Raw genomic sequence first — 23,850 nt, forward strand, 5'->3', positions numbered from 1 at the left:
AGCGTTTCACTAGCTACGATTCCGATGAAAGACCCATGACGCTGTCGTCCCGTCACCGAGTGGAATAAAGTCGTGCCCATTTGGGGGGGATGTTCAGTGAACGTCCTTGGGCTCAGGACTGAGCTTCAAAAATGGGGGGTTGATTTCAACCTCTGGAACCCAAAAAACTTGCTTGTATCCACCCCAGCGCTTAGTAAAAGTGCCTGGCACAGAGTGAGTGCTTAACAATTATCAATTAATATTAAGAAACATGTTACAAGTATCGTATTTGTTAAGCGCTTGCTACGTGCCAAGCACTGTTCTGAGCGCCGAGGTAGATGTCAGGTAATCAGGTCGTCCCACGGCTCACAGTCTTACTCCCCATTTTACAAATGAGGTAACTGAGGCACAGAGGTTGTGAGCCAGGATTAGAACCCACATCCTCTGACTCCCAAGCCCCTGCTCTTTCCACTGAGCCACGCTGTGATGACAGGACTTGGCGTATTCATTTCTCTTCTGGGCCTAAATATCTCACCAGCAAGGTTGTAACCAGCTATATTTGCAAATCCACCGTGCTCTCAGGGATCCATTTAAAAAAAAAAAAAAAATCAGAGTCCAAAAGGCCACAGGTCGGTGGACAAGTCAAGTTTCCAGTCTGACGGAAGCTCCATTTCAAAGCGTCCTCCCAACTTTGGTTACTTACGGTCGCTTTGCCAGGCCGGCGGGTTCACAGATGACCGAAGATTGACCGTAATTGGCAAAGCCAAGCAGTCGCTTCGCAGGCAGTCCAACAATTCCCCCACAGTCGTTAGATGTGTGGGCGGGCAGTGAAGCCGGTGTCCGTGGCTCGATGCCTTCTGCGGATTTTAGCGGCTCCCGGGAGGTTGGAGGAGGCAGACTTCCTTAAGTCTAGTCGTATTCCCGCTGACTCTGGAGAGGGGAGGAGGGCCGAGACGCGTCCAGAAGCTGGGGAGGACCCGTCTCGGCCCTTCCCTCGGGGCTGAAGATTTCTGGATGGGAAACCGAAGAAATAATAATGTTGGTATTTGTTAAGCCCTTACTGCGTGCAGAGCACTGTTCTAAGCACTGGGGTAGATACAGGGTTATCGGGTCGTCCCACGTGAGGCTCACAGTTAATCCCCATTTTACAGACGAGGTAACTGAGGCCCAGAGAAGTTAAGTGACTTGCCCACGGTCATAGAACCGACAAGTGGCCGAGCCGGGATTCGAACTCATGACCTCTGACTCCCAAGCCCGGGTTCTTTCCACTGAGCCACGCTGCAAGGCCTAGTGGATAGAGCGCGTGCCGGGGAGTCAGGAGGACCTGGGTTCTAGTCCCGGCTCGGGTGACCTCGGGCAAGTCACTTCACTTCTCTGCGCCTCAGTTCTCTCGTCTGTAAAATGGGGATTAAAACGGTGAGCCCTGTGCGGGACCGGGGACTGTGTCCCACCTGATTCGCTTGTATCTACCTGAGGGCTTAGAACAGTGTCTGGCACATAGTAAACTTAAATGCCATTGTTATTTTTATTATTGTTATTAATAAAGGTATGTACAGGGAGGGAGGAACATGAAGTACCCAAGTATTAGGGCAGTGTATTGCACCCCTCATCCTACCCTCTGTGTGATCCTGCGGAAACATTCGTTCGGTTGTATTTGTTGAGGAGTTACTGTGTGCAGAGCACCGTACTCTGCACTTTGGAGAGGACTTTCCCTCTGCTCCCCCTCCCCTCAGCACTGTGCTCATTTGTATATATTATTTATTACCCCATTTATTTTGTTAATGAGGTTTAAATCTCCTTGATTCTATTTATCATGATGATATCTTGTTTTTGTTTTGTTCTCTTTTGCTCTGCCATCTGTATCCCCGGGTTAGACTGTGAGCCCGTCACTGGGCGGGGATGGTCTCACTCTCTTGCCGAATTGTCCATTCCAAGCGCTTAGTACGGTGCTCTGCACATAGTAAGCGCTCAATAAATACTACTACTGATAATAATGTTGGTATTTGTTAAGCGCTTACTATGCGCAGAGTACTGTTCTAAGCGCTGGGGGGGAGACAGGGGAATCAGGTTGTCCCACGTGGGGCTCACAGTCTTAATCCCCATTTTCCAGATGAGGTAACTGAGGCACAGAGAAGTGAAGTGACTTGCCCACAGTCACACAGCTGACAAGGGGCAGAGCTGGGATTCGAACTCATGATCTCTGACCCCAAAGCCCGTGCTCTTTCCACTGAGCCACGCTGCTTCTGCTGCTGCTGTTGAATGAATGGATGAATGACAGTAGAATAGTAAACAGACTCATTCCCTGCCCTCATCAAGTCTGTAGTCTAGAAGAAGAGGGGGGAGAGACGTTAATAGAAGGAAGCCAGTGTTAGTAGGTCAGAGTCAGAGGCCGTGGGTTCTAATCCCAGCTCTGGCCGCTTGTCAGCTGTGTGACCTTGGGCAAGTCACTTAACTTCTCCGTGCCTCAGTTACCTCATCTGTAAAATGGGGATGAAGACTGTGAGCCCTGTGTGGGACGACTTGATTACCTTGTATCTACTGCAGCGCTTAGAACAGTGCTTGGCACATAGTAAGCGTTTAACAAATACCAGCATTACTAGGTAAAACTCTTCACCCTCTGTTTCCTTTGCACAGGGTCTCAACCCCAAAGTCTTGGTGACTGGAGCCAAGCCTCACGCATCTTGTACAATTGGAGGCTCCATCCCAGCCGATCGTTCAGTACTTGGTGAACGCCAGCCAAGGGCTGACTATACTAAGCGCTAGGGAAGAGTACAATAGAGGCTAATTTAGTGGCGATGGCTGGCCCTCTCCTGTCGAAAAGGGAGTTTCAAAGCAAGCACGATGTAGGGGATGGAGCACAGGCCTAGGAGTCAGAAGGTCATGGCTCCGTGACTTCTCTGCTCTGTGACCATGGGCAAGTCACTTCACTTCTCTGTGCCTCAGTTCCCTCATCTGTAAAATCTGGCCGCCGAAGTCGCGCCCACATCCTGCCTCAGGTCTGGAACGGCCTCCCTCCTCGTATCCGACAGACAGTGACTCTCCCTCTTCTTCGAAGCCTTATTGAAGGCGCATCTCCTCCAAGGGGCCTTCCCTGACTAAGCTCTACTTTCCCCTTCTCCCACTCCCTTTTGCATCGCCCTGACTAGCTGCCTTTGTTTATCCCCCCTCCCAGCACCACAGCACTTATGTCCATATCTGCCATTAATTTCTTTATATTAATGTCTCTCTGCCCTTCTAGACTATAAACTCACTGTGGGCGGGGAATGCGTCTGTTGATTTTTATATTATACTCTCCCAAATGCATAGTACAGTGCTCTGCACACACTAAGTGCTCAGTAAGTATGATCGAATGAGTGACCTTTCTTCCACCCACCATTTATATCTTGCCTCGCTGGGCCAGGGCCTAGGCTTGCCCTCAAAGATTCCTCAGACATCAGCGTCCTCCATTTTAGAATCTAAATCTCCAGATCTCAAGGGCTGGGTTTTCATTTCCTCAGTCCCGAGGCCCCTGCACGTCTCATTTCCCTTAAATGCTGAGGGGAATGGGAACGTCTACGAGGTCAGCGTGACATGGAGGAGAAAGGGGGTATTTACTTTTCAAGCATTCTTCGAGGTCTTTTCCAAATAGCTCTTCCGGGAGGTACTTCTTAGAAGGCTTCCAGAAGAGCCGGCGGTTTCTCCGATGGCGTTTCGGCAGAACGCCCATCATCTAAACTAATTGGGACCGAAAGCCCTTTGGATAATTGAAATTTGGAAGGTGAAGCACACTCCTCCCTGGCTCATTCCTTTGGTGCTTACTAAATGTTTCCTGTCGTAAGGGCATAGGTCTGTTTTATGGTTAAATTGTACTCCCCCAAGCTTTTAGTACAGTGCTTTGCACACGGTAAGCGCTCAGTGAATACGACGGAGTGAAAGCGGAGGGGGGAGACGCTTCCCGTACTGTCCACGGCGCTCGTCTGCAAGCGCGTCCTGATTTTCAGTTCAGGCTCTCCTGTTGGTCTTCTCACCTCCCGTCTGATCGATACTTGCGCTGGCAGAGGAAACAGCGGCTCAGGAGAAGACGGTGCCCCGCTCCCGGCAGGGTTACCGAGCTGGGTTGCCAGTGACGCCTCTCTTTTCGGTGTGGACGGCCAGTGGAGAAGTAGAGTGGTGAATGTTGGCCAACTGCTTAGTTCAGCGTTCTGCCCGCGCTAAGCGCTTGATAAATACGATTGAACGAGCCGAGCCCCGATCGTACAAGGCTGACTGAGGGACAGGTTGCAGGAAAGTGGGAAAGACCCCTCTCACAGGCCATTATCCTCCGCCCTCCTCAGATCTTGCAGTTACTCTCCCACCCTTCATAGTCTTATTAAAAGCTCACCTCCTCCGAAAGGCCTTCCGACTAAACCCCTCTTTCCTCTTCTCCCACTCCGCTCTGCGTCTCCCTGACTCGCTCCCTTTATTCATCCCCCATCCCAGCCCCACGGCACTTATTTCCATATCTGTAATGTATGTATATTCATGTCTGTCTCCCCCTCTAGACTGTAAGCTCGCTGTGGGCAGGGAATGTGTGGGTTTATTGTTGTACTCTCCCAAACACTTAGTACAGTCTGCTGCACACAGTAAGCGCTCAGTAAATACAATTGAATGAATGGAGAGTACAATATAACTAACAGACACATTCCTTACCCGCAGTGAGGGCAACGCATTCCTCTGGATCAACGTGACAATAAACAAACCCCAGAGGAACAGACTTTTCCATCTAGAGCTGACACAAATAAAGTATTCCAGAAACACGTACCTAAAGGAAAGAAGAGCCCGGGCCCCCAAGACAAAGCGTCCCACCCTGTGCAAAGAAATGCCCTTAGGGGTTGCCTTCAGATTCCCGCGTTGGTGACCCACAGAAGCAGAGCTTTCCGAGGGAGAGACAGACGGCAAAACTAAACAAGTAGCCAGGCATCGATAGCATCAAAATAGATAAATAGAATTAGAGATCTATATACATCATTAATAAAATAAATGGAATTATAATTAGGTACAAATATACACAAGTGCTGTGGGGCGGGGAACGGGGTAGAGCAGAGGGAGGGAGTAGGAGTGATGGGGGGGGAGGCGGAGCAGAGGAAAAGGGGGGCTCAGTCTGGGAAGGCCTCCTGAAGGAGGCGAGATTTCAGGAGGGCTTCGAAAGCCTTCAGCCCTGACTGGAAGCTCTTGGAGGTTTGTGAGGAGGGGAGGGTTATGAGCAAAATGACACTTTAAGACGACAATCTAGGCTGAAGAGGGGAGAGGCTGGAGGCGAGGAGCCCAGCGAGGAGGCCCGTACAGTAATCTAGTCAGGAGCCGATGAGAGGGTAAGAAGATCAGGGCGTCAGCAGTTGGGGTGGAATGGAGCAGCAGAAATGATGGGGAAAAAACTAGAAAGATGTAATCCCTTTCCTTTTTTATGGTATTTAAGCACTTACAGTGTGTCAGACGCTAGGGTAGGTACGATTGAATTAGTTTGGACACAGTCCCTGTCCTGCGTGGGGCTCACAATGTAAGTAGGAGAGAGAATAAGAGAATTGACGCACAGAGAAAAGACTCGCCCAAGGTCACACGGCAAGCATTTGGCAGAGGCAGGATTAGAACTCAGGTCCCGTGACTCCTAAACCCGTGTTCTTTCCACTAGGCCACGCTTCTGCTCGTAGGCAGGGAACGTCTTTTGCATTGTTGGTTCTTCCCAAGTACTTACTGCAGTGCGTTAGACATAATAATTACGGTAATTAAGGTGTTTGATAAGCGCTTACTATGTGCCAGGCACTGTTCTATGGGCTGGGGTAGATACAGACGAATCGGGCCCGACACGGTCCCTGTCCCACCCCACAGTCTCAATCCCCATTTTCCAGATGAGAGAACTGAGGCACAGAGAAGTCAAGTGACTTGCCCGAGGTGACCCAGCAGACACGTGGCGGAGCTGGGATTAGAACCCCTGACCTCCTGACTCCCGGGCCTGTGCTCTCTCCACTGTGCCACGCTGCTTCTTATCGAGCACTTAGGGAGTGCTCAATAAATGCCACTACTGTTCATTCAATAGTATTTATTGTGCGCTTACTTTGTGCAGAGCACTGTACTAAGCGCTGGGAATGTACTTAGAGTGACTCAGATTTTTTATCGTGGTTCTGTCTCATGTCTGCTGCGTAATCTTGGGCAAATCACCTCACTTATCTGGGCTTCGTGTCCCTTATCTGCAAAATGGGGATTCAGTGCCCGTTCTCCTTCCGGGCCCACAGCCTTTATCCCCATTTTACAGATGAGGTAACTGAGACACCGTCATCATCATCATCGTTATTAGTATCACCAAGTGACTCGCTCAGGTTTACAAAGCAGAAAATGATTTTCATATTAATGTCTGTCTTATTAATGTCTCCAAACTGAAAGCTCCTTATGGGCAGGGAACGTATCAGTTAATTTCTCTTGTACGGTACTCTCGCAAGCACTTAGGTCAGTGGTCTGCAAAAAGTGTTCAATCAATAATAATCACGGTATTTGTTTAAGTGCTTACCACGTGCCAAGCACTGTGGTAAGCACTGGAGTAGATTCGAGGTAGGTTGTCCCACATGGGGCTCACAGTCTTCATCCCCATTTTCCAGATGAGGGAACTGAGGCCCGGAGAAGTGATTTGCCCAAGGTGACAGAGCAGAGACGTAGCGGGGCTGGGATTAGAACCCCGATCTTCCGACTCCCAGGCCCGGGTTCTATCCACTACGCCGTGCTGCCGCTCCTATTCTCCTAAATGCCATCGACTGACTGATTGATGGAGAAGTGGTGGAGCCGGGAAGAGAGCCCAGGCCTCCCGACTTCCAGTCCGGGGCTCTTTCCACTAGGCGACTTTGCTTCTGATCGTGTCTGATCGTTTGTTAGGACTCTCCACTGCCTGTTGCCTCTAAGCCCCCCTCAGTTGTAGCAAGAACATCCCCTAAACTCCCCTACTACAGTCGAGTCAGAGCACTTGATGAGAGCGCGCGTTAGGGCAGACCCGATTCGCACAACGTAAAAAAGCGCAAGGTTATTCACGGGAAGGATCCACCTTCGCGTTCAGTGACTCCTTTAATTTTTCCCAGGGTTTAGGCATAATTTCCTCCGCCCCGTCGTCTTTCCTTTATTTTGTCAGCTCGACATCGGTGTTTCTCAGAAAGCTACTTCAGGCCTTCGAGAATACTCGGTACTGAAGTGAGAAATCAAATGTACTATAAAAGCTGGGCTTTATTCGATCATTTTTAATACGTTCAAGGAAAAATAATCTGTACTTTAGACAGCACCTGCTTGGGAGGACTTTTTTTTTTTTTCCCTTTCCCACTATTGCTGTCTGGAATTTTTGTTGGCCTCCGTTTAAAAAGTGTCTTCTGGATGTCCTTCATGGCTCTGTTACCAGGCTGGGAAGTCACCTCCCTTCCTAACTAGATTGTAAGCTCGTTGTGGGCAGGGAATTTGTACATTTATTGTTATATTTTACTCCCCAAAAGAGCATAATACAGTGCTCCGCATACAGTAAGTGCTCAATAAATAAGGTTGAATGAAAGAATGAACAGAAACGACGTGGAGTGAGGCCGGGGGTTGGCGGGGAGGGTAGAGCCGGGAGTCAGAAGGACCTGGGTCTAATCCCGGCTCTTCCGCTTGTCTGTCGTGTGACCTTGGGCAAATCACGAAACTTCTGTGCCTCAGTTACTTCCTCTGTAAAATGGGGGTTAAGACTGTGAGCCCCATGTGGGACAGGGAGAACGTCCAACCCGATTTGCTTGTATCCACCACGGCACTTAGAAGAGTGCCTGGTACATAGTAAGCGCTTAAATACCACAATTATTAATATTATTATTACCAGGAGCGAATGGGTAGTCGTCAGTAGCTGCAGTGGTATCTATTGAGCACTTACTATGTGCAGAGCACTGTACTAAGTGCTTGGGAAAGTACAGCACAAACAGTTGGCAGGCATGTTCCTTGTCCACAACGAGCTGGCAGCCTAGATGGGGATGCAGTAATATAAATAATTTATAATGGATAATGGAAAGTTTTGTAAGTAAGTGCTTTGGGGTAGAGGGTGGAGCGAATATCAAATGCCCAAAGGTCACTGAACCAGGTGCCTAAATAGAAGTAGTGTAAACTCAGCCCCTTGGAAAGCGAATTTGACGTCTTCTGAGTATTCAGAAGCAGCAAGGCATAATGGATAGAGCACGGGCCTGGAAGTCAGAAGGTCATGGGTTCTAATCCAGCTCTGCCATTCGGTGGGTGACCTTGGACAAGTCACTTCTCTGGGCCTCAGTTCCCTCACTGTAAAATGGAGATGAAGACTGTCAGCCCCATGTGGGACAGGGGTTGTGTCCAACCTGATTAGCCTGTATCTGCCCCAGCTCTTAGCACCGACTCCCAGGCCCGTTACACCGAGACCCGGAACGTGCCCCCACCAGTTGGAAGGACGGAGCCACCGTGGCACTATCCTTCTCCCCTGGGCTTTCCCCTCTCCGTTCCCCTTTCCAGCCCCGCAACCGGCAGTGCCAGTCGTTGCTATGAGCGGCTGCTCCCAGGAAGCAGCCCAAGGCACCGGAAGCAGCGGGCCAAAGCCGCGTCGCGTGGACCGAGGGAGGCCTGCCTCGGTGTCACCTTTGCGCCTCAGCTCCTCTCAGCTTGCATTTGGTGCGGCTCTTCTGCACGAAGAGGTGGCCGGCCCCCCGTTCTAGGCCTTTTTCTTCCCATCCTCACTCAATATTCAATTACACCCTGAAAATTGTCCATCCCTCGGGGAGCCGTAATGAAGACAGTCTATCCGTTTCCGAGTCTAAAAAGCCGACGGCTAAAAATATACAGCGGAGCAGCGGGGACTATTTGGGATATTCCTTTTGGAGGCAAATGAACGCGTCGTCTCCTGGCTGTAAAAAAAGGAAAACTCCCATTGCTCCTGTTCGAAAACGAATCGTTCAGCAATGGGTCAATAGCCTTGTCCTTGACCACAAATCACTCGGTCAATTATCTGCAGCTTTTGAAATCCGGTGGACGGTGAATTCAATCAAGTGCCCTATTGATTTAGCGTTGGAGCTGCTTGGATGCAAATTACCGTTCAAATAGTTTAGGTATCACGTCTGGATAACATTTGGAAACCCTAAAGTGCTTTTCAATTGTTTTCTCTGTTCGGGGCTAATGGGCCAGTCACCTTTATGTTCGCATCAAAACTGAGGCCCAAAGATTAGACGGTTTTCCCCGTGATCACACACCAAGTCCCGGCTGGCCCTCAGGAGAGCTTTGATTTCCCAGTTCCTCGTTTAGCACAGAGGCCATTATCCTAGAGATTGGTTCAGTTGTGTTTATTGAGCGCCTACCGTGTGCGGAGCAGTGTACTAAGCGCTTGGGAGAGTACGGCATAACAATAGACACATTCCCTCCCACGATGAGCTTACAGTCTGGAGGGAGGGATGCCTCCCGTCATCTTTTTAGGCGTTACCTGTTACTCTCTACACAGTGAAATGCAGACAGATTTCTCCTTTCTCCCGGTTTCATATCCACCGTCACGCCAGCCCTTTGGGCCTCTATTGCGTACACACAACCACCTGTAGCGTTTTTAATAATTACGGTACTTGTTAAAGCGCTTACTAGGCGCCAAGCTCTGTTCTAAGCCCTGGGGTGGATACAAGCAAATCGGGTTGGGCACCGTCCCTGTCCCGCATGGGGCTCGTAGTCTTAATCCCCATTTTAAAGATGAGCGAACCGAGGCCCAGAGAAGTGAGGTGACTTGTCCAAGGTCACAGAGCAGACAGGTGGCGGAGCCCAGGTCCTTCTGACGGATAGGCCCACGCTCTATCTGCTCCGCCTCGGAGCCGTGGCAGAATCTCCGCCGAAAAGGCCAACCCTGACCCATTCCAGAAAACTAGGCAAGGACATGGAGGCCGAATAAAGTCCCCGCCTCAGCTTTTTAAAAATAAGTTAAAGCCATTCCTTAATTGCGTGGCTTTCTCTTTAAGGGTTTATTGACTTTAATTTAAAAATCTCCTCTTTGGGTTTTTTTTTTCCTCTTCTCAGGGAAATGATTAATGGTCGAGAAATAGCAGTATTGTTTGGGCCTTTTTGTTTAACAGCACACTAGAAATTTTACTCACCGTGCAGATTGGTGAAACCTAGTTGGGCTCTGAGAGCCCAGGATTTGCTGACTCTATGGACCATTAAAGCTCTACTGGGTTATACAACCTGGATAATACACGAAACTACCAGGAACAGTAGTCTCACTCTGTGAACAGATAAGTTTATAAATACAATGAGCGCACAACATAAATTTCACCATCGAAACACAAGCGGAGAGCACGTTAGCCGCTTGCTAAGGGAATCTCTTAATGAGCTCAGTACACCGTAACTAGAGGGATAAAAACGCCCCCTTTAAAATGCGAATAAATCAGCTCTCCCTATAAGAAGGCGAGAATTTTATAAAATCCCCGCTTTTTGCCGTTCTTGACCTGAAGGCAAGGCTTGTCTTTGGAGTTGATAATTTGGTCTCCCCACCTTTTCTTCCCTTTTCCAAAAAGGACTCGTCCACAAGAGATACGACCAACCGTAGTTTGTTAGTTTATAAGGTTTTCCTTTCCTGGCTCGTTTTTGGGACACTTCAGTGCCTCAGTCCGGCCACCACAGCAGTTATATAATTAGCCTAATAGCTTCCTCTTTCCCCTATCCGTAGTTGGTTTTAACGTCAAGGACTTGGAAGCCCCTCGTGGGCCAGGATCACTTCTACCGACTCTTGAATTGTACTCTCCCAAGCACTTAGTTCAGTGCTCTGCACGCAGTAATCGCTCAGTAAGCACCATCGATCGATGGATCAGAAAAGTGGACGACGCACGTATAGACCCTGCCATATCCGCGGCTTCTTCTCAGCTACAGAGTTTAGGGCTTCGTGGTCTGCCGTTGCTGGAAAACTCGATGTGAGAAATGGTTTCCGGACCGAACGAAACCGTGTTTTCTCAGATGCTTTCTCGGATTCCTCTCTTTGGATGCATCTGTGATCCTGGAGGATGATTCTGGGTGTTCGTGTTTGTATCTCCGTATGAGCCTATCTTCCTCACCCTGAGGTCCTAGCCCAAGAGGTTACCCCTTCCAACCCAGGGCTCGGCGATCCGGTCCGGAAGGGCAACCGAGAGAGCCGGCCTTTTCCCGAAGAGACCCAAGTGGATTGTTGTTGTTCTTTTGTTTCCCGTCCTAGAAATAAATGGTCATCCGATCTCTTGGAGAAGTGAGAACCATTCCATCCTTGAGAAACATTGGCGTTGGCAGTCTCTCATGGCTGGGACCAAAGCTCGCCATTCAGGAACCCTGATTAAGGCCCGAAGAGGGAAAAGGGACACAAGGTGGAGAAGAATGAAACGCAGGGATATGGGATTCGCAACAAAAGAGGGGCATTTGAAAAGAATATAAAAGCCCGTTGAAAGAAGATGGCAGGAGAAAGAGGGGTGGGAGACCTGGGGGGCTTTCAGAGGACAAAGAAATGGAAGTCTAGGGGGAGAAAGGGCCAGAAGAAAATGCCATTTGGCATTTTTAATGATTCCATTGATTTTCTTTTACACCTGCTACCCACTTCTTGCTTCTGTCTTCCTTTTGGGCAAAACACTACCACCCAAAATTGACTCTGTCTTTTCATTTTATGCAGATGTAGGCTAAACAAAGGGAATAGTCTTGGAACAGTGAGTGTCCACTCTTCAACTCACCTCCCCCCTCCCCTCCCTTTTTTTCTGTCGTTTAACAGATTCCAGAGACATTCAGGCAAGCCACGCTGCGGAGTTTGGGGAGAGACCATTCAAGGCATTTATTAAATGCTACAAAGGTAAGACCGAGCAGACCTTTCCTCCCCTTTGCTTGGTTGGTGGCGGGGAGCGGCGGGGGGAGGAGAGAAGGTGCGGGCCCTTCGAACTTTCTCCGATTTCTGATGCGTATTTTACACCTCCTGCATAATTTCCCTCTTCCTGCTTTCCCAGTCGTCGGGAGAGCAGTGGGAAGGTGCATCTCAGCCCCTGGAAATGGAGAGAGAATCTGTGTCAAAATCCTGATCCTTTTTTCACCCCTTGAGAAATCTCTCCGACTCTGAAAATCACAGCTAGTCACGGCGACATTTTCAGAGAGCTTTTAGGAATGTAATTGCAGCTTGTTGACACTCAAATGTATCTTGGCGTTTTGGGTCCGATGATGTATGGTTGGCTTTCCAGTGTGTGAGGCCTACTTACCCGAAAAGATGCTCAGTTAGCAGAACATTAAGCGACTGTGAAAGTTTATCAGAACCCTTGGGGTGAGGGGTATGCTGAGCTTGCAACTTGGTGAGAAGTAGGGTTTTTTTTTGTGGTTGTCGTCCCCCCCCACCCCCCCCAGTTGCTAATGGAAGTGAATTAAACTTTCCAGACTTCATGTATACATATATATATACACACACACACACAAACACACACATATATACATATATATACACACATACACACACACACACATATGTGCATATATATATGTGTGTGTGTGTGTACATATATACACGGAATGGAAGGGACACGGGCTTGGGAGTCAGAGGTCGTGGGTTCTAATTCCGGCTCTGTCAGCTCTGTGACTTTGGGCAAGTCACTTCACTTCTCGGTGCCTCAGTCACCTCATCTGTAAAATGGGGGTTAAGATTCTGAACCTCACGAGGGACAACCTGATTCCCCTGTATCTACCCCAGTGCTTAGAACAGTGCTCGGCACATAGTGAGTGCTTAACAAATATCAACATTAGATTACCCTAGCCCTTAGAACAGTGCTTGGCACGTAGTAAGCGCTTAACAAATACCATCATTATTATGTTTGTAAATGCGCACACGCACACACACGCGCACACACATATATGTGTGTGGGAAACACATTTTAAAATTTACCACACAATCAGACTAGAAATCTGGAAGCCGATGTCTCTACTTTCTTTCGTATAATAATAATTACGGTACTTTTAAGGGCTTACTACGTGCCAAGCACTGTACCAAGCACTGGGGTAGATCCATGTTAATCAGGTTGGACACAGTTCCTGACCAACTTGGGGCTCACAATCTAACTAGGAGGGGGTTGGTTTTAATTCCCATTTCAAAGGTGGGGTAACTGAGGCACAGAGACGGTAAAGTCACTTGCCCAGGGTCACCCAGCAGACACGGGGCAGAGCCGGGATTAGAACCCAGGTCCTCTGATTCGCTGCTTGGACTCTTTCCACTAGGCCATACTGCTTCTCTTGCTGGGATGGGGGGGGTCATGTTTATATCCGTAGAAGTCGTCGTAAAGGAGGCCACCGTATTTCTTCAGCTTCTCGTCTTTTTCCCTAGGTGAGAACCAGAGTGTCCTGTTATCTAATCTGTGACCTTTTTTTTTAAATAATCATAATTCTGATTTTCTCATTGCGAAATGCTGTAAGATGACCGATTTAGTCCTTTTGCTTTTTGCCTCAACCAGGAAAACAGGCAGGGAAGCGTCATCTTGCTCATATATCATTTGGCTGTGATAACTGTCCAAACTGCAGTGATTGTTAAAATTTGTTTTTTGGAGAGTAGTTTGCACCTCGGTATTGGTGATCACCGCCTTTGCACGAGCCCGTTTTATTCCACATCCCTTCCCGGATTCATTGGAATAGTGGAAAAGCTCCCTTTTTAGGTTCTGTAGAGCTCGGGCCTTTAACGATCCTAATCTGACTAGCCATTCCTCAGTCACCTCGAAAACTGCCATCTGTTTTCCCCAGCAACGTAGACCTCAGTTCTGCAATCTCAGAAACGCTGCCGTAGCCTGAAACCAACTCGTTCCCGGCCTGCCGCGGATAGCGTCGACTGTGTTGTCATCCCAGCTAGCAGCTAGTCTGTTAACAGCCGTCCTCGCCGTTTGCACTTTTCCCTTCTCTTTCTGACACGTTGGGATCACCTCGCTGCAGGTTTCCGTTCTCCCGACATGTAGCCACTGGTGTCGAGGGGCTGACGTTATCTCCCCGTGCGGTCTCGTCGGCCGGGTTCTCGATTCGATCCCCCCTCAAGTACAGTGGCTCGATCGCGCCCGCTTCCGAGATGGGTTTTGGCGGGCCGTTTCCCACGACCGCGTTTCGGAAGCTGCTGTATCGGGAATATCGGCCTCATGGACTAAGTGACGTCTCTTTTTCCCCCAGACGCTTCAGGTGTGGCCTCTTCTAGAAAAGAGATGGTGCTGGCATGGCCATGCTGGCGGTGGACTACACACCGATCCGAAGGAAGGGGTAAGACCCAGTGGGGATACTTGGAATTCCCATTCCCGGACCTATGTTTATTATTCATAATAATAATAATTGTGGTATTCGTTGAGTGCTTGCTATGTGCCGGACGCTGTATTGCTTACTATGTGCCAGACAGTGTACTAACCGCTGAGGTGGATACGAGCAAATCGGGTTGGACACAGTCCCTGCCCCACGCGGGGCTCAAATCCCCGTTTTCCAGATGAGGTACCTGAGGTCCAGAGAAGTGAAATGACTTGCCCAAGGTCACACAGCAGATACGGGGCGGCGCGGGATTCGAACCCTCTGACACGCAGGCCCGGGCTCTGTCCTCCACACCCTGCTGCCTCTCCTGCGTTTGCAAAACGTACGCTGCCTGCCCGATATTTCCGATCATCAGGCGGAAGCCAGGAGAATTTTGCCCGACTCTCCTTCTGCTGAAGTCCAAAGTGGGTTCTCCCGTCCTGGAGCCTCAGCTTTTGTAGAACAGCTGGGGTGGTCGTTTTTGAGAAGCAGAATGATCTAGGGGATAGAGCATGGGCCTGGGAGTCAGAAGGACTTGGGTTCCAATCCTGCCTCACCCACTTGTGTGCTCTGTGACCTTGGGCAAGTCACTTGGCTTCTCTGTGCCTCAGTTCCCTCAGCTGTAAAATGGGGATTGACACTGAGCCCCACGTGGGACATTGACCATAAGCAACCCAACTTGCTTGTATCCACCCCAGCGTTTAGTATAGCGCCTGGCACACGGTGAGCTCTTAAACGGTACCACGATTATTATTATTATTCAGCCCACCCTGGAGAATAAGCAGATGAAGTAAGTCTACCCTAAACAGGTAACTTTATTCATTTACCATGTAGATTGACGGGGGTCCCTTGGAACTCTCTGGTAAGTGCGCTTGCATTTATTTATAATTTAAATTATATTTAAATTATTTATTTAGACTCAGCCAGACGCACTCTGGTACTAGTAAAAAAAAAACAAAAAACAAACCAAACCTTAAATGTGAGGCTGCTTCTCTCTCAAGGAACTCAGAGTACTATATATCCTCGTCGTTAGCCCGTTTTCGATGATCCCCAGCACTTCAGCGTTTCTAAGACAACCCGATCGAAACCGTCTTTGGAACAAAAACGCCGACGTCGGTGGTATCGTCTGGGCTAGTCCGTCTTTGGCGGAAGGTCTGTGTGTCTATTGCACACATCAATTTGAATATCTGTCAGTTTGGACAGGTATTTCGCCACGGCCTCCTGGGGGTGGCTCGACTCAAACAGATGTTGGCTGAATAAACCGTCCCTGGCGTCTCCAGCCGCAGAGCAATCTAGGTTTCAAGGCAGGCTCACTCTTTATCTGGGAAACATTGATTCTCTGCCGCCCTCGCTCTTTTCTCCTCATCTCTGGTCCCCACGCTCTTATTACCTGCCATCTCGCCAAGTTTCTGCTCTGCGCAGAGCCGTTGCTCAATAAATGCCGTCGATGATGATGGGCGGGGCGGGAGGAGGGAGATGTTATTGGGCCAGGGGTTTAGCAGCCACTTCCGTGGCTTGCCGAACGCGATCCTTTTCAGAATTCCTTAAGAAAAGCGTCTCTCTCCCCCCCAGCGTGGGAGGGCTTCCTTAGCTGCTTCTCGGACTCTTCCGTCAGTCACCTTTGACGTCCTCTTCCATCCCACTCGAGAGGCAGCTGGCTCAGAGTCATTGAAGGAACTCAGATAGTTGTGGTTGGGTTGAAGAGAAGTAGTTCGTTTCTCCAGACCGACCTTTGACCCTGGAGATGGGGTAGGGCTGGAAAATGGTTGGGGTCAGCCGGACAGCCCGGTTTTGCCGTCGGATCGTGCTCCAGTGTGGCGTTCCGATGGGACTGGGAGCCCGCCCGTCGGCCCGCTTCTTCCCGGACGTGTTGGTGGTTCCGTTTTACCCCTCTGGACAGGTTTCCACCTCCCCTGGACTCTGAGGCAGATACACGCATTCATCCGTTCATTCAGTCGTATTTATTGAACGCTAAATGTGTGCGAGTCACCGTACTAAGCGCTGGAGAGATTACATTGTAACAGTAGAAGCAGACGTATTCCATGCCCACAACGAGCTCACGGCCTAGAGGGGTAGAGAGACGTGAATAGAAATAAATGACAGATATGGACATAAGCGCTGTGGGGCTGGGACAGGGGATGAACACAGGGAACAAGTCAGGGTGACGCAGAGAGAGTGGGAGAAGAGGAAAGGAGGGCTTAGTCAGGGAAGGCCTCCGGAGGAGGTGGACCTTCAATAAAGGCTTTGAAGAACGGGAGAGTGATTGTAATTACAATCATGAATTGGAATTGATACCGGGGGGTGCCCAGAGGTGGAGACTTCGGTCCCAGAAACACAATTCCCCGACCTCCCCAGCCCCACTACTCTAATCCTGGGGCTTAGTGCTCGGGAGATTTCGGCCCCAAGTGGATTCTTCCGTTAAACAGTCTGTTTTGACGGTATCTGTACAATGCCGAGCGCTGTACCGAGCACCGGAGTAGATACAGGATAATCGGGTTGGGCACAGTCCCTGTCCCACACGGGGCTCAGGGTCTAAGTCGGAGGATTCAGCCCCCGTTTTCCAGATGAGGTAGCTGAGGTCCGGAGAAGTGAAGTGACTGGCCCAAGGTCACACAAGCGGATGAGTGACAGAGCTGGGATTAGAACCCGGGTCCCGTTCCCAGACCCGGGCTCTTTCCACTAGTCAGGCTGCTTCCCAAACGCAAGACTCACCGCTGGACAGTCATCCAAGAGTGTGGAGTTATTCCTCACGTTCGAGGGGGTTGTCTATGAAATGTGGCCGAAAAGCCGCCTGGGCAACAAGCTGCAGGTTTCTCCACCCCGACTGCGTTTGTAGCCCGACTTTCGTCCCGGGGCCGGTTCCTCTCCCGGCTTGCGGGACTTGTCTTCGGGTCCGACGGTGGTGCCGTGACGTTCCTTCGCAAACTCAAGGCTTTTCTCCCCCCGCTCCCCCGAAGCAAGCCGTCCAACTCCAAGCCGACCCCTGGCCCACATCCTACCTCTGTTCTGGAACTCCCTCCCTCCTCAAATCCACCAGACAGTAACTCTCTTCCCCTCCTTCAGAGCCTTACTGAAGGCCCATCTCCTCCAAGAGGCCTTCCCAGACTAAGCCCCACTTTTCCTCATCTCCCGCTCCTTTCTGCGTCGCCCCGACCTGCGCCCTTTGCTCTTCCCCCACCCCGCAGCCCCACAGCACTTACGTTTGTATCCGTAATTTTATCTATTTGTATCAGCGTCTGTTTATTTGTATCGGTGCCTGTCTCCCTGCCTCTAGACTGTGAGTTCATTGTGGGCAGGGATTGTCACTTTATTGTATTGTACTTTCCCAGGCACTTAGTACAGTGGTCTGCACACGTTAAGCGCTTAAGTACGATCGAATGAATGAACGAATTCCAACAGGCAGCGTGGCCTGCCTTTTCCAGGATCACCTCACTGTCGTGAAGGCCTCGGGCCTCCTCTCCCTCCCCTGGCCCATCCTGCGTCAGCAGGGCTTAGGCATCCTCACGCCATCATTTTTCCTCTCCTGCCTGACCCAGCGAAGCTCAGCGAAGCAGCGCATTTTCACCCAATAAATGTTAATAACCTGCCAGGGAATTTGTTGTGGCAATAAATCAAACATTAGGAGCATCTCTGGGACATTTCCCAGCATTGATGTGGATTAGCCACTTCTCCCTAACACCTCCCCCCCCCCCCCCCTTCAGGTTTAAATTCAAGGAGAGGGGAATTGTCTTTGGAGAGAGTTTCTTTGGAGGAGCCTCGGATTGTGCTTTGAGTCCATCCTACGTTATGCCCTATTTCCTCACCCGTAAAATGAGGATTAAGACTGTGAGCCCCACGTGGGACAACCTGATTCCCCTGTGTCTACCCCAGCGCTTAGAACAGTGCCCGGCACATAGGAAGCGCTTAACAAATACCAACATTATTATTAGTGGAATGGAAGTCAGAAGGACGTGAGTTCTAACATGATCCCTTTTAAGGAATGGAAAGAGGCGCTCAGGCCGGAGTTCAAGGTACAGGAGATAAGCCATGAACTCCTTTCACCCGGCAACCAAATCAGAACGGAAACTCTTCCGCCGTGCTCGGGATACAAAGAGCCATTCACCGGGCCATGCTTTGGCTCACTCTTACCGGGTTTTTCCCTCAGCTAAGAGTCCGGGCTTGGGAGTCAGAGGTCATGGGTTTGAATCCCGGCTCTGCCACTTGTCAGCTGTGTGACTGTGGGCAAGTCACTTCACTTCTCTGTGCCTCAGTTACCTCATCTGTAAAATGAGGATTAACTGTGAGCCTCAGGTGGGACAACCTGATTACCCTGTATCTACCCCAGCGCTTAGAACAGTGCTCTGCACATAGTCAGTGCTTAACAAATACCAACATTATTATTATTATTTTTATTGTTATTATTACAACCTCCATTCCTGTGAGGTGGGAACTGTAAGGCCTTTTTGCCCTTCCTTAGGGCAATTCAGGCCCATACGTTGTTCAACACAGTCTCTTTGGGCAGCGTGTACGAGGAAGAATTCTTCTGAATCTGTGCGTTTGTGAAAGACCCCACTTGTATTGCGGGGATGTTTATAAACGCGCAGTTACACCAACATCACAGTTGTGGCCGTTCTCTCGTTTTCTTTTTCCAACGAGTTAACCACGAAGGTGAAAAGTGCCAGACCGACCATCAGAATCTTCCATTTTACATCGTCAAGGCTAGTAACCGATTTTATTGATTGCTGATTGCCGGGGAGCCCTGACCTTTAAAAGAGAGTCTCTTTTCCCTATTCCAGTGAGGCTTTTTGGTTTTATTTTTTTTTTAGATTCAGTTTTCTGGTCCATCGTGGGGACCACGCACGTGATTACTCTATTAAAAACAATCCAATTTCTGCTCCCGTCCTTGGTGACTTTTCCCTTACTTGATTTTCTTTTTTAAAAGATACAGTCTCTAAAGGGCGGGCAAGCGCGCTATTTTTGTTTTCTGGTTTGCCTGAAATGAAAAGATTAGCCGACGCGGGGGCGATGGCCGATTCAGGCTCCGGGCCGCGGCCGGCCCCTCCCCGGCTCTCGATAACCTCTCCGGTCTTTCAGGATTACCCTGGAGTGTCCACTGCTGATGAAATAACCGTCGTGGATGGGAGACGTGGCATATTGTCTGTCAGGGTCTGAATCGAGACCACCAATTTTATTTCACTCTAGTGCAGCGGGCAGCGATTGCTTGGGAAATTGAGGAAATGACTTGTACTTCATCCTCTGAAGCACCTCTCGGAAGCCGCCACTTTCAGAAGCAAGGGTTGGGCTGCTTTTCTCCATTTTTCTCTTCTGCTGAAAAAAAAAAGTGAATTACCTCCACTGTGCCCTCCTAACCACTCAATTCAGCGCTTCTGCATGCAGAATGCACTCAGTAAATAGGATTCATTTGATTGGGTGTAAAAATAACCCACCAAATTAGCGATTGATACCCAAATCTGGCCATAGCGTAGCCAGGAAAAACATTCTTTCCATACCCTAATACACCTAAAATGTAACCGAAGCCATAGAGAAGCAGCGTGGCTCAGTGGAAATTGCATGGGCTTGGGAACCAGAGGTTGCGGGTTCCAATCCCGTCTCTGCCACTTATCAGCAGCGTGACTTTGAACAAGTCACTTAACTTCTCTGTGCCTCAGTCACCTCGTCTGTAAAATGGGGATTAAGACTGTGAGCCCCACGTGGGACAACCTGAATACCTTGGATCTATCCCAGCAAACAGTGCTTGGCACATAGTAAGCACTAAAGAAATGCCATTATTATTATTACATCCATTACAGTGGAATGGGCTCCTATTCCACTAAATGAAGGAGAGGTGGCATTTTACCCACGATTAAGGCAACGAGAATAATTTCCTTGCTCCTTAGCCATGACTCTTCTGGGTCCGCATTCGAGGAATGGTAGTAGGTATCAGAGAAGATGGGAGGGCAAATCTCTGGCCTCTCTTTTCCGGGCTCTACTGAGAAAAATAAGCGGCACAAAACTGAGGAAATGGCCAGTAATTGAAGGCGCTTTAGAACTAGTTTGGTCAGAAAAGGAAGCCGTAAAATGTTACCCCCATCTGCTGACCGGGAAGGACGAGTTTCCCGGTCGTTCGAGTTTTCTTATATTTACCAAACGCACTTTCAAAAATCTGAAGGGTCTTCAGTTGCGCTTTAAAACCCATCAGAACCGTGAGCACTGAAAGTAAAAGTGAAATAATGCCGTTTTCTGTACAGTTTGAGGTTTCTTTTAAAGACTGTCTGGATCTTTTATTCCTGAAACTTAACTAAAGTAGGTTTCTATTGTACTTTACAATGCTCTTCAGATGAATCAGATACGACTAGAAGATGCCGCCGAGCAATCTGATATCCGAGTTTCATTTTTATTGTGTGTGGTTTCTCACTTCTTGGTATGGACCCATTTCTAGCCTCACCTGCAAAGTAGCCACCCTTGAAATGGATGACCAGAGCTACCACCTATATGAGATTTGGGGCAGAGTAAACAAAGTCAAGCGCTGTGTGTAATCACCCAGAGTGTTAGGTGGGGAATCGGCTGGGCAGATTGTTTTAACTCGAGGGAAAACTCAAAAAAATCCGACTTCCAGGGGAAGAGTGACCTGCCGAAAGCTTTGCGCACAGGAAGCGCTTAATAAATACGATTGAATGAATGGTGACGAAGAATGTGGAATTGTTTCTTTCAGGTTGGTGAGAATGTGGAAGGGGTTTTTAAGGAGTTTTCTCGTGTGTCTGTTAGGTGGTTATATTCGCCCAAGTGCTTAGTACAGTTCTCTGCACACAGTAAGCACTCAGTAAATACAATTGGTGAATAAATGTATCGATTTGGGCACTCACTGAAGAATATTTTGGAAAAGGTGTCGGCCCTTACATCTTAAAAGGAACTTTCATCTCCTAGGCTGCTTTCCTCATACTCTCCAAGCAGTTATTCATTCACTTGTATTGACTGAGCGCTTATTGTGTGCAGAGCACTGTAGTAAGCACGTGGAAGGTACAATTCAGCAACAGATAGAGACGATCCCTGCCCATAATGGGCTCGCAGTCTAGAAGGGGGGAGACAAACACCAAAACAAGTAAACAGGCATCAGTAGCATCGATATAAATAAATAGAATTATAAATAATATGCACATCATTAGTAAATAGAATTATAAATATGTACGTGTACGCACACAAGTGCTTTAGGACGGGGAGAGGGATAGAGCAGAGGGAGCGAGTGGGGCAATGGGGAAGGGAGGGGGAGGAGAGGAAAAGGGGGGCTCAGTCCAGGAAAGCCTCCTGGAGGTGGTGAGCTCTGAGTAGGGCTTTGAAGGGGGGAAGCGAGCTAGTTTGGCGGAGGTGAGGAGGGAGGGCATTCCAGGACAGCGGGAGGACGCGGGCCGGGGGGTCGACGGCGGGACAGGCGTGAACGGGGGACGGTGAGGAGGTGAGCGGCGGCAGAGGAGCGGAGTGTGCGGGCTGGGCTGGAGAAGGAGAGAAGGGAGGTGAGGTAGGAGGGGGCAAGGTGATGGAGAGCTTTGAAACCAAGTGGGAGGAGTTTTTGCTTGATGCGGAGGTTGATAGGCATCTTCTGGAGATTTTATCATCAAAATGTGCAGTGTCCTGGAAGGCATGGCTCTGAGATAAGACCGCTAAATCCTCCTCTCCTTCTGTCTCCTCTTCCCCAAACAGCTGAAGGACGTGGACGCCCAGAAAATCATCAAGGCGATGTTATCCTACGTATGGCCCAAGGACAGGCCAGATCTGAGAGCCCGAGTGGCCGTTTCCTTAGGCTTCCTGGCGGGGGCCAAGGTAAGAATTACTGAAATGGTCTCGGGTTCCTGCAGCCCAGAGGTTCTTCGTCTTTTCCAACGGTGAACGCTTCGAAAGGCAGAGCGACCCCGCCGCCATTCCCATGGCCTTCCCCCATCCTCTCCCCAGCCTTGTTGTGAATTTGCGCTGATCTATGACCTTTCTGTCTCTATTGAAATAATCTGGCTCTCTGTCAGGTTGGTCCTTTGGATTGTGACCTTCTCCTATTCAGTATCTTCCGTCCCTACCCGCACTATCCCCAGCTTTTCCTCCTCGCTCCCCCTCTCAGAACTCTCTAGGCGTGCTGCTCCTGAGCACCACTTGTTCCCTTTTATTGGGAGAGCACTTTTCCAAAGTTGCTGAACAACAGACCGAGAAGCCAAGCTAGAGTCCGCATATTTAAGCGGGAGGGAGGGAACGGAATTGCAGATCTCCTTTTCAGCAGCTGACTGTAATAATTTGGACTTTTGCGTTCCTTATTATAGTCAGCACTAGACTTATTCTAGGTCTGTCTTTTACATACAGATTGGTTAAAGAAAAGTTGGCCTGTCAGGCCCTCCCCCCTCAAATTTGACAAGCAATTACTCCTCCGCCTTCAAAGCCGTATTGCAGGCCCCTCTCCTCCAAGAGGCCTTCCTCGACTAAGCCCCATTTTTTTCTCATCTCCCACTCTCTTCTGCCTCACCCTGACTAGCTCCCTTTGTTCGTCTCCAGTCCCAGTCCCATAGCATTTATGTACATATCTGTAATTGATTTCTCTTAACGTCTGTCTCCCCTCCTCTAGACTGGAAGCTCACTGTGGGCAGAGAGTGGACCTGGTTATTGTTTTATTGTACGCAGAAGGAGTCAGACGGACCTGGGTTCTAATTCCGGCTCTGCTACGTGTCCGGTCTGCGACCTTGAGCAAATCTCTTGACTACTGGGCCTCAGTTTCCTCATCTGGAAAATGAGGTTTAAGAGCGTGAGCCCCATGAGGGACCAGGGACCGTGTCCAACCTAACTTGTATCTGCCCCAGCGCTTAGAATAGTGCTCAGCACATAGTGAGCGCTTAACGAGGACTACTATTTCCAGTAAGGCGAAATTGGTGATTTTATCTCCGGAGTCGCGGAAAGAGACTACCGTGCTGAGAAGATAAAGGCAAAACGGCGTTTATTCTGTTGTGGACGTGTTTGGGGAGACGCAGGGAGAAGGTAGAGAAGCCTGCTGATTAAGCCGTGTTCCCAACCAGTGGGAAGAGCCTGGAATTTCTAATTATCTGAGTCAGAAGGCAGAATAAGTTCTGAGCCCTCACAACACAGTTCAGGTTCCCCTGCTGTCTGGAGAAATGAAGAGTTTGTTACGGGAAACAGCGTGGCCTAGTGGATAGAGCGCAGGCCTGGGAGTCAGAAGGACCTGGGTTCTAATTCTGTCTCCGGTACCTGTCTGGTCTGTGACCTTGGGCAAGGCACTTCACTTCTCTGGGCCTCAGTTACCTCATCTGTAAAATAAGAGTAATAATAATAATAATAATGGTGCTTGTTAAGCGCTTACTGTGTATCTAAGCACTGGGGTAGATACAAGTTAGATTGGACACAGTCCTCGTCCCATAAAGGGCTCACACTCTTAATCCTCATTTTACGGGTGAGGTCACCGAGGCCTAGAGAGGTGAAGTGATTTGCCCAAGGTCACACGGCAGACACGTGGCGGAGCCGATGTTAGAGCCCGTGACCTTCAGACTCCCAGGCCCGGGCTCTGTCAACCAAGTCGTGCAGCTACTCCTGGGGAGTAGCAAAACGGGGAAAAGTAGTAAAATGGGTATTAAGAGTGTGAGCCCAAAGTGGGACAGGTAATGT

At 49.4% G+C, this 23,850-nt stretch overlaps 1 protein-coding gene across 1 annotated transcript in view; it reads left to right on the forward strand.

Moving 5' to 3' along the window:
• ABCB7 (ATP binding cassette subfamily B member 7) overlaps positions 1 to 23,850 on the forward strand; it is a 68,154-nt gene that overhangs the window by 13,608 nt on the left and 30,696 nt on the right. Inside the window, exons 2-4 of the mRNA XM_029067283.2 lie at positions 11,711 to 11,788; positions 14,119 to 14,205; positions 21,898 to 22,017. Coding sequence (XP_028923116.1) covers positions 11,711 to 11,788; positions 14,119 to 14,205; positions 21,898 to 22,017 — 285 coding nt within the window. The remainder of the gene's footprint in view (positions 1 to 11,710; positions 11,789 to 14,118; positions 14,206 to 21,897; positions 22,018 to 23,850) is intronic.

This window comes from Ornithorhynchus anatinus, chromosome 6, assembly GCF_004115215.2.
Source record: "Ornithorhynchus anatinus isolate Pmale09 chromosome 6, mOrnAna1.pri.v4, whole genome shotgun sequence".
NCBI lineage: Eukaryota > Metazoa > Chordata > Mammalia > Monotremata > Ornithorhynchidae > Ornithorhynchus > Ornithorhynchus anatinus.